The sequence below is a fragment of the Stegastes partitus genome, unplaced genomic scaffold, assembly GCF_000690725.1.
Source record: "Stegastes partitus isolate 25-593 unplaced genomic scaffold, Stegastes_partitus-1.0.2 Scaffold937, whole genome shotgun sequence".
NCBI classification, from domain to species: Eukaryota; Metazoa; Chordata; class Actinopteri; family Pomacentridae; genus Stegastes; species Stegastes partitus.
Genome location: NW_007578668.1, coordinates 133,024 through 144,008, shown reverse-complemented (window position 1 = coordinate 144,008; position 10,985 = coordinate 133,024). Strand labels below are relative to the sequence as shown.

The window sequence follows — 10,985 nt, the reverse complement described above, 5'->3', positions numbered from 1 at the left end:
AGTCCAGTCCAGTCCAGTCTACAGTCTAGTCCAGTCCAGTCCAGTCCAGTCCACACCAGTCTAGTCCAGTCCAGTCCAGTCCAGTCCACACCAGTCTAGTCTAGTCCAGTCCAGTCTAGTCTAGTCTAGTCCAGTCTAGTATTCTAGTGAGACATGTGGAATAAAGTGATTTTTTATTAAATATCTCAGTTTTAATCTTAGATTTGGAGGATTTTCAAAAAAAAAAACTGGACGCCACTCATGATTAGTCCAAAGATTTCTAGAAAACCAACATTCTTTCCATTTTTACAGCTTCTAGCTCTGATAAATGGTTTCATTTTGGTGAATTTTTCAGTGAGACATTTGAAATAAAGTGATTTTGATTAAATATCTTGATTTCAGGCTTAGAGTTGATTAAAGTTCCTGATTGAATGTCATGTCACAGGTCAGAAAATTGAAATTCTTTCCTTTTTTTCCAGTTCCCAGCTCTGATAAATGGTTTCATTCTGACAAATATTCAAGCGAGACATGTAAAATAAAGTGACTTTTGATGGAATATCTCAGTTTTAAACTTAGATTTGGAGGATTTTCCTTTTCTTAAGCAAGTCAGAGGTCAGAAAAGGTAAAATTCTTTCCATTTTTGCTTTTCCCAGCTCTGATAAATGGTTTCATTTTGGTGAATTTTGCCAGTGAAACATTTGGAATAAAGTGATTTTTGATTAAATATTCCAGCTTCATGCTTTGATCTGATCGATTTTCACATCCTGAGCCGGTCAACAGTCAGAAAGGTGAAACTATTTCCATGTCTACAGCTCCTGGTTCTGATGAGTGGTGAAGTTTTGCTAATTTTTCAGTTTGGCTGGTTGGTCGACCTCCGAAATCTGAGTAGAACGATCAGAGAGGCTGATTCCGTTTTGGGTTTTTCGTTCGTTTCACAGAGATCATCTCCAGTGCTCTCTGTTCTGTCGTGGTTTCATGATGCCGTCCGGTGAACGTGAGGCCTCCCGGTGCGGCTCGGCTTCCTTTCTTCAGCCTCACATTGTGTCTGCGGCGTCTTTGTGCTGCCGTCTTCGTGGGAGGCCAGACAATGCTGCTAAACGTCCTTAAGCCGTGTTGTTCCTCCACACGATCTTATGTAAATTCTAATCTAATTTAGCGGCTTCCATGAGCTGCTCTCCCACTCGTCGATACAAAGCCGCTCCTAAACCCGAGCGCGAAAACAAAAACCCACAGAAAAGCAAACGCTCGGCGTTTCGAGGGCAAACACTGCGTTTTGTTTTGTTTTTTTCCTGCCAGTGAATCTTCTCCGTGTGCTTTGTCTCTCTGCAGCTCTACAGTTCGGTGGAGTTCGGCAGAAGGTGGCAGCTGGTCCACGAGAGAGTCGCCCCGAACCGCTTCTACTGGTGAGTTCGGACCGTTTGCTGAGCGGGAAGGTTCTGGCTGCATCCACAACTCGCACTGGGATTTAATTCCACCTCCACAATGTCAAATAAAGCCGGTTTAAGATCCTCTCATACAAGAAAGTCATATTTTAGCAGCTGCAGCGTAAAAAATACTCAACAATAACCATTTTATTAAAAAACAGTAATTTTTCAGAGTTAAAATGCGTTTTATAGCCTTAATTTAACATAAAATAACATGTTTTTATGTTAAATGAAGAGTATTTATGTTTTTTTTCTCTTTTTCTCACTGTCTGACATTAAATCAGACTAAACTTTTCCTGTTTCTGGTCAGTCAGAATTACCAAAATTATTTCTATTTGCTGAATGCCAGAATAATGACAGAAATAATTTATTAGAGAATTTCTTACATTATTAAAAAGTTTCCATCCACTAAGATGCCTTCAAACTGATGATGTCATGGCTTTGGAAGCTTCTGATTGGTTAATTGACAACGTGTGAGTTAATTGGAGGCACACCTGTGGAGAAATCAGCCAAGACATCAGGAGGAGACCTGTGGACCTCCACCAGTCTGGTCCATCCTTGGGTTCAACTTCCAGAAGCCTGAAGGTTCCACAATTTTCCACTTTAGCTGCCTCCTCGTGAATACCGTTTGTTATGTGGAGCTAGTTAACTAAAAATGCTCGTTACAATACGTAGTGAAAAACTGCACAGTGGAATTAGAAAGAAGATTAATTGTTTGGCCCAAATTCTGATTGATGTGAGTTTTATGAAAGTGTAGAAATCAGCTGAATACAACAAACAGTTCATTTTTTAGCCTACAGTTGATATATTTCACGTTGGGTCGTTGTTATGAAGCAGTAATTGCGTGACGACTGTCGGAGCAGCAGAACTGGATCCCAGACGGTGAGCAGCTCTGACACTGGGACCGTCCTGGACGTCAGGCGGAACAACCACAGAGGTTTTAAGGTTTTCATTATTCATGCGTCCTCTGAGGCGACGCGTGATGTGAGCGACAGCGTTCATCTGGTTCATCTACAGACGCTTCAAAATCTGCTTCGTACCCCCTAAAATACGCCTATACACTATGAAGTATGTTGTCATGCTATAAAATACGTCTTATTACTGAAAAAGGTCTAAATACTATAAAGTATGAACGTCTTAATGCTATAAAATACGTCTTATTACTAAAAAATAAGTCTACACACTATAAAGTATTATGTCTTATCATTATAAAGCATATCTTGACTCTATAATATACTTCTTAACGCTGTAAAATAGTTTTTAATACTATAAAATATGTCAAAACACCACAAAATACTTTTAATACTAGCAGTACTACCAATCTAGACCTGTCTACTCCAGTCCAGCCTAGTCCAGTCCAGTCCAGTCTACTCTAGTCCACTTCACAGTTTAGTCCAGTCTAGTCCAGTCAAGTCTAACCTGTCCAGTCTAGGCTACTCCAGTCCAGTCCAGTTTAGTCCAGTCCAGTCCAGTCCAGCACGCCCAGTCCTGTCTAGTACCTCACGTCTAGTCTAGTCCAGTATCGTTCAGACCAGGCTAGTCCAGTCCAACCCGTCCAGTCCAGTGCAGTCCAGTCCAGTCCAGTCTAGTCCTGTCCAGTCCAGTCCACAGTCTAGTCCAGTCTGTACCTGTCCAGTCCAGTCCAGTCCAGTCCACTCCACTCCACTCCACTCCACTCCACTCCACTCCACAGTCTAATCCTGTCCAGTCCAGTCCAGTCTAGTGCAATCTAGTCCAGTCCAGTCCAACCCATCCAGTCTAATTCAGTCTAGTCCAGTCCAGTCTAGTCCAGGCCACAGTCTAGTCCAGGCCACAGTCTAGTCCAGTCCAGTCCAGTCCAGTCCAGTCTAGTCCAGGCCACAGTCTAGTCCAGTCCAACTCATCTTGTCCAGTCCAGTCCAGTCCAGCGTGCAGCCTCAGAGGTTCTGTCCGGCCCGTTGTTCTGCTGCAGGTCCGTCCTCTGTGCTGTTAAACTAACAGAGAGCTTCCACCTGGACGAGCTGCAGAGGAAGTGTCGGCGGTAACGAGCGGCGCCGGAGGCTCGGTGCTGCAGCGACCCGGCTTCTATTCTGGGACGGCGCTGAAGGCGCCTAATGAGGCTGCAGAGGGAGCTCCAGTCTGCAGCAGACTCGGCCCACAGACTCGTGAAAAGGAGACTCGTGAACTCATTGTGAGACTCGGCGACCTGCTCGGACCTCCAGCGTGACCCGATTATTAGTAAATAATAATAATAATAATGAATGAAATTAACAGGAGAGTTTTACGTATTATGTGACTGTATGTGTAAAAACAAATGGAATCACAGATAATAATAATAACAATAATAATAAGCACATGTTCATTAACTAGATGGATAAATATAAAGATATAATAATACCACTGATAAAATGGTGTCAGATCATCTGTAATTATGACATCACTCTTTTAAAATACGTCTTTAAGTAGAAAGTAAGAAATTCTAATAACTCATAATAATAATAACTTTATATATATATATATAAACAAATACAGAAGGCAAAGAGTTAAAACATGAAAAGATTCAGAATCAGAACAAAAACAACCTGATAAAATAAAATAATAAAAATGAAATAAGAGAAACCCAAAAGACAAGGCTAAAAATAGTAATAATAGTAAATAAATAAAATAAATATGTTTTAAAAATGAATAATTAAAATAAACATTTAAAAAACAAACAAAAAACTAAAGAAATAAAATAACTAGGTTAAAAAATAAAAGGGAATAAATAAAATAAATAGGTTTTAAAAAGTAAATAAATAAAATTAATAGGTTAAAAAATCTTATTATATATATAATATATATATAATATTATAAAATAAATAGATTAAATAAATGAATAACATGGGTTTTAAAAAGTTGATAAATAATATAAATAGGTTAAAAAAAAAAGAATAAATGAAATAAATAGGTTAAAAATAAATAGGTTAAAAAAAGTGAAAGAATAAAATAAATATGTTTAAAAAGGTGAATAATTAAAATAAATATTTTAAAAAGTGAATAAATAAGTTTAAAAAATTAAATTTATAAAATTAATAGGTTAAAAAATCTTATTATATATATAATATATATATAATATTATAAAATAAATAGATTAAATAAATGAATAACATGGGTTTTAAAAAGTTGATAAATAATATAAATAGGTTAAAAAAAAAAGAATAAATGAAATAAATAGGTTAAAAATAAATAGGTTAAAAAAGTAAATAAATAAAATAAACAGTGAATAAATGAAATAAATTTACAAATAATTAAATTGTAAAAGAGAATAAAATGAACAAAAAAAACTTTTAAAATCCATTAAAAAATTAACGGCTTCACAATAAAAATAGAAAATGAAAAAATAGTCATTAGCAGCTAAAATGAAAATATTTGCCCCTAAAAGGTAAAACAACTCAAATTCAAACCTCTGCTGGATTCCTTTAGTTCGTTTATGTTTAATGTATGCTGATTGACTCTGAATGCACATTTTACTTCTTTTTTTTTTTTTTTTTTTTTTTTTTTTTTTTTTTTTTTTTTTTTTTTTTTAAATCAAAACAAACCTGACGATCATGTTAATCATGTGATTGTTTGGTTTTTGAAATCCAAACTTTAAAGAAAAGCCCGTGTTGTTCTTTTTCCCGCTCGCTGCTGCTGCTGAATGGATTATTCACTGGGAATGGAAATGTGCTTCATGTGGGAAATCAGCGGCGCTACCGATCAGCCTAATGATCGGAGGCTCTGCTGCTTTATTTCCATTCACCTGTCGACACCCCGCCTCCCCTTCGCCTCCCCCGTCCTCCCCTCTCATGCCTCAGTCTTTTTAATACATATTTAATGCCGTAATGATTATACGCTCCTCCGTCTGCGGGCATCCCCGGCTGTAGCGGGAAATCAATGGCTTTTCCCGCGCTAATGATGCCGGGAAAACGTCTTCCTCCGACTTTCTGGGGGGAGCCACGAAGCGACCCCGAGGCCTTTAGACCCCTCCATGTCCGTCGCAGCGCTCGACTTAACCTCTCGCGGGCGGCATCTGCCTGCAGGCGGGAAAAAAAGAAAAAAAGACCAACGGCGATGTTCCCCTGAAACACATTTGTCTGCCTTTCAGGTCGAAAATGGGTTTGGACAAAGAGCCGGGCTTAATTCACCTGGAAACCAGCATCTCTGAAGGACGTGAGTAATTGAATCCAGAGTTCAGCTCCATTCCCGCCTGTCTTTGTACTGTATCGTGAGCTTTGTGCTAAAGTGGAGGGGAGCCGGGGAGGGGGGGATCCCGGCGGAGTTTAATGCGATGGGACGGCGGGCGACGGCCGAGTCCGGGGACACGCAATGACAACGGAGGGAAAGTAATGCATATATTAGAATGGCTTTAGGAGGCGGTGATTCGGCTCCGGCTGCTGCAGAGCAGCTTCTGATCCTGTTGAATGGCAATGACCGGCCACCACTCGACTGCAGACTGGATTTAGCTCCAAGTGTTTACTGTCTGAGTTGTTTATTATAAACCTATAATCAGCCTTTTTAACAAACGCAGTGTCTGTAAAAAAGTTTTCCCTCCAAAGGTTTCAACATCGAATCATCGTTAATTTAATTTAATCATCGACTAAACATCGACTAGAAGTGGGTGAATAATGACGTGGTCGCTTATTTTAGCTTCTTTATTTTTAGTTATCTGACTTTACTTTGACATGAACGAGTCTTTTTGGTCCATTTTTACACAAAAAGGGAAGTTAAGCTAATCAGGATTCAGTGTTGAGAAGAAATAAAAGAAGGAAACTTCCAGTAAGACGATTATTTTTATCGGTTTTTAGTGTCTGGTTTGGTTCAAGAACCAAAACGTTGTGGTTCAGGTTCAGAAAAATTAGCTCGGTTAAGTTTAGGCACAAAAAACATGGTTCAATTTGGGGAAATATCTCAGTTCTATAAAATCCTACTTATAAAATACTTCAGTCCAGTCCACAGTCTAGTCTAGTCTAGTCTAGTCTAATTCAGTCCAGTCCAGTCCAACCCATCCAGTCCAGTCCAGTCCAGTCTAGTCCAGTCCAGTCCAGTCCAGTCCAGTCCAGTCTAGCCTAGTCTACCATGATTAGGGTTCAGATATAATCCCTCCACTTATTCTACATTTTACATGTTTAATTATTTGACACTAGTTTGTAGAAATCTGTTTTCACTTTGACATCAAAGAGTCGTTTTTGGGTAAATTTTTGGCAAAAAGGCCAAATTAAGTTAATCTTGATTCGGTGTTGATAATCAATAAAAAAGGGAAACTTCCAAGTCAGAAGATTATTTTCATCGGCACTGTTTAAAAAACACAAATCATCTCTACAACGTTGTGTTTTGATGCAACTAAACTGCTCTATCAGTGTCTTAGACTTTAGTTTTTACTGCCTGGTTTGGTTTAAAAACATTCAGTTTAGAAAAATATGATGCTTCCACAACAGAAGCTTGGTTAAGTTTGTAGTTAGGTCAAACCATCCCCGCACTTATTCTACATTTTACTGTCTTAATTAATTGACTTTTCTTTGTAGATATCTGGTCTCACATCGACATGAAAGAGTCGGTTTTTGGGGTATATTCTTGACAAAAATGTAAATAATCGTGATTCAGTGTTGAGAAGCCAATAAAGGAGGAAAACTACCAAAGAGGGACGAATCTGAATGTTTTAATTTCAACCCCCAGACTGTATATAAAAGATGAGTGTTACCATGGTTACGTTGGGTGTTCTTGTCGATTTCAACGTTTTATTTCTGGTAGAATATAAACTTATTCTGCTTCAAGACTTCAAGACTGGACATAAAGCTCTATGACTCGTCGCCCACCGGTTTGTTGACGTTTGTCGTTCGCCTGTCGCCATCTTGGTCTTTTAAAAACCGGACATAACGAGCGGTTGGAGGTCGGATCCGACTGGAAGCTCAAGAACTTCATTCAACACCTTGTTAGCCATTAGCTGCTTCATTGAACGCTTCCTTCCAAACAGGAGCCTCATTTATAAAACAAAGACGGCGCCGTGTCGAGGGAGGATTAGAATTAGTGGCTGATACCGTTAATTAAATCGGTAAATGTTTATCGACGGAGCAAATCAAGCGAGAAGTTGGTTCATTATGTCGTGGACTTCTACAGAAACGGACCCAAGCAGAGAAGAAAACAAGCCTCATGTAAGATGTGGAGAAGTTAGATTTTGCGTCGTTCTTTTTGAGTTCAGACGACTTCTTATGTTCAACCAACAAACTCCACCGAGTCAAAGGAATCAGCTTTGTTCATAAAAATGAAGCTGCTCCAACTCGTTATTCAAACGGACTTGTTAGGAGGTCTTAATGACTTGATTTGTACATTTTAAAGCCGACAAAAACAGTTGCTTTGCTCTGGTTACGTTCCCACTTTTGGCGGTAAAATAAAATAAATAAAAGCTTTTCATGGGGACATTATAATCCAACATAGTTCCACATTAGTCACAGGTCCTCTTACTGTCTGATTTGAAGAAATCTTGAACTCAAGGTGAAGAAAAAGGAAGTTAATGAGCCGATTTCATGAAGTTACCTCGACTAGAATTTAGCTTTAAATCAACTGACGCAGAAATTTGAGTTTAAAAGCTTTATTAATTTGCAATATTTAATTATTATGTGTGAGAATTTACCACCTCAGTATGATTGCAGGTGTTGGTTTTTCTATTCCGGCCCCATTTTAGCTTTATTTTTATTTTTATTTCGAGTACGAAGTGCTGCATTTGGGTTTTTTTTGTACTTTTTCTGAGCAACAGCTGGAAAAAAACTGTAATTTCATAAACACAGTGTTTGCAACCTAAACAGTTTATCTAAACCAGGAAGTAAGATTTTTTTAATTAATCTTGCATCCATGTGTTTAATAAAGCAGCAGGAAAAGCTGCTTTATTGCTTTTTAGACCTCATCTGAGTTTCCTCCGTTGGTCTCGACCTTCGCTTAGGAAGAGTCGGAGTGAAGTCGCCTGATGAGGAAAAACCTCCCGGTTCAGCTTCCTTCACCAGATTTCTGTTCACGTCCGGCTGAGGAGGAAACCCGGTACGGACCCAGAACCAAACTCCCCCGGGAGGAGCTGCCGAGGACGACTAGCTGCTGGAAAACAACCGCCTTTTAAATACAGTCTGTGTTGGTCGCCACCTTTCTGACGCATTAAGCCGATCGTACGGCGCCAGATGTCGGCCGTCGGTCACGTGGGAGGCCGACGTGAACCCGTCCGAGGCTAACGCGCCGCGACAGGCCTCTCGATTGAAGCCAAAGAAAGCAATTGGCCTCGGCGGTCACCTGTCTGGGGACTGTTTATTGACACCGAGGCGGCGGGTGAAGGCTGCCTCTCCTCCACACCGTGTCCTGACATGTCTGTGGGTTTTTTTTTTTTTTCAGAGGCGCTTTACGTCACCTGCAAGCTGCAGAACTGCACCGATGCCAACAAGGGCAAACCATTCCCCGGCTACATTGACCCCAATTCTCTGGTGGTGCAGGATGAGTATGTGTTTGTCCAGGTAGGTAATTGTCCCGCTTGCTCAGAGAAATAAATAAAAAAAAAGGAACATCGCAGCTTTGTGTGGGGGGAGGACGAGGTTTTCTGGGGAGTTTTTCAAGGTCATTGTCGGAGAGGTGCTATTAGCAACGTGGTCTCTTTATGTCTCTGAAATGTTTTCACCCCGAGGTGTCGACGGCGGGCAGAACCATCTACTACGTGTCGGCTAAAAGAGACGTCTTCACGCCCATGAAGCTGCCCAAGTACACGCTGCCAAAGGTACCAGACGCACTCATTTACAACAGATCCTCCTGTTTAACCCAGCAGGTGGCGCAGAGAGGCGTAAAAAATCACCAAAATTACACAATTAATCACATGTGAAACTTTAAAAATAGAAAAAATTCACCCCATTTTCACCTTTCTGAAGATCCTTGCATATATAACGACCTAATTTCAGTTCCGTCGTTAAAATTAACCAAATCCGAGCTTAAGATCAGGATATTTAACGGAAAATCGAAGCTCGAAATTGTGATATTTCGTCAAAACTTGCACAGTCTTCAAGTAGAAATGCAGCAGAAATAAACCGTTTGCGCCACGTTCTGTAAAAAACAAAAAATTCTGCGCTTCTCGACGCAACAGAAAAATCTCGACTGTCTCGGCTGCGACAAACGGCCGCGTGACAAAAATTTGTAAAGTTTTCAGCTGAACTGCAGGATGTGTTTGAATAGAGAAGATGGGACCTGATTAAACGTTCAAATAGTGAAATATTTACAGTTTGTGGAGCTTCTGTGTTTGTTTTAGTGTCTGTAACACTTGTAGACATTTGGCAAAAATATTGTACGTGTTGTTTCAATTTTTTAAAACTAATTGAGACCATTTTTTCACCACCGAAATGATTAAAAGTCTTCATGATGCAGGTTCTCATCACGCTGATGCTCTTCGTTTTATTTGCTCCTATTTACAGACATTAATCCATAAAATCCTTCAGAGTCGAGCAGGATTCTGTTTGAACCACTGAAAATGACATTTAAAGCATTTTTAATGGACATTTTAAAATATTTAAACAAAGCATTAAGTTGTGAAAGAATAAGAGAAGTGTTGAATCTCTTCTCATTATTATCAGATCTTATTTAACTATTCTCGTTATCTTTATAACGGCCTTATTAGGGATCATTTTTATTTCATGAAGTCCTTTTAAATTTTAAAACAGACTTTTAAAAAGTGTGTTTTGCCTCATTTTTCACCGACAGACATTAAAACACCTGCTGCAGGTTGAAGCAGCTCTGCTGGTAAAGAAAGTGAAACAAATACAATGTGCAGAAATATTTTTTTAAATGAGACACAAAAAAGTGGGACAAAAATATGATAGAATTTTTTTATTTTTTTTTTAAGAAAAACTATTTAGCAAAAATATAACATTTTGCTAAAACAACCAAAAGTTTTATGAACACAAATTGACAGTAAATAGCAAAATAATCATAAAAAACTAAATAGTGATCATAATAATAATAATATTAATAATAAATAGAAAGAAAATGATGACAAATTCAGTGAAAAGAGTAAAAGAAAGAAAAACAATTAACAAAGAAGATGATTTACATTTAGAACAGAAAAAATCATTAAAAACATTTTGATAAAAGTTTGTAAAAGTGCTTCACTTTTGCAAAAATTAAAATTAAAAAGACAAAAATTTTGAAAAAAAATACATAGATATAAACATCTGCAGCTGACTAAGTGAACTGTTTGTTTTCAAAATTTCTCTTTTTAATTTGTTTTGCAAAAGTTTATTATTTTTTTCTTTTCTGTCTTTTTCTAAATATTCCTTATTATTTGTGTCTCATTTAAAAAAGCTAATATTTCAGCACATTTTATTTCACGGTGTTACTTTTTCATATATATGCACCTGCTGCAGATGAAAGCAGCTCCACTGTCATGAAAAACTAACTTCATGAGATAAAGACTGATTGTTAAATAACAAATAAATCAATAAATACAAATTAAAGCAATTATAAAACACATTTTTGCAAAACTTCATCAAGCTCCGTTTTTATTTTTTAGATGTATTTGATGTATTTTTTATTAATGAAATAGAAACATATAACTGGAGCCAAACAGAC

At 38.1% G+C, this 10,985-nt stretch overlaps 1 protein-coding gene across 1 annotated transcript in view; it reads left to right on the top strand.

The window, feature by feature from the left end:
* Positions 1 to 10,985, top strand: part of LOC103366380 (VPS10 domain-containing receptor SorCS1-like) — a 232,119-nt gene that overhangs the window by 162,592 nt on the left and 58,542 nt on the right. The window contains exons 5-8 of the mRNA XM_008294084.1: positions 1,309 to 1,382; positions 5,506 to 5,570; positions 8,772 to 8,890; positions 9,058 to 9,147. Coding sequence (XP_008292306.1) covers positions 1,309 to 1,382; positions 5,506 to 5,570; positions 8,772 to 8,890; positions 9,058 to 9,147 — 348 coding nt within the window. The remainder of the gene's footprint in view (positions 1 to 1,308; positions 1,383 to 5,505; positions 5,571 to 8,771; positions 8,891 to 9,057; positions 9,148 to 10,985) is intronic.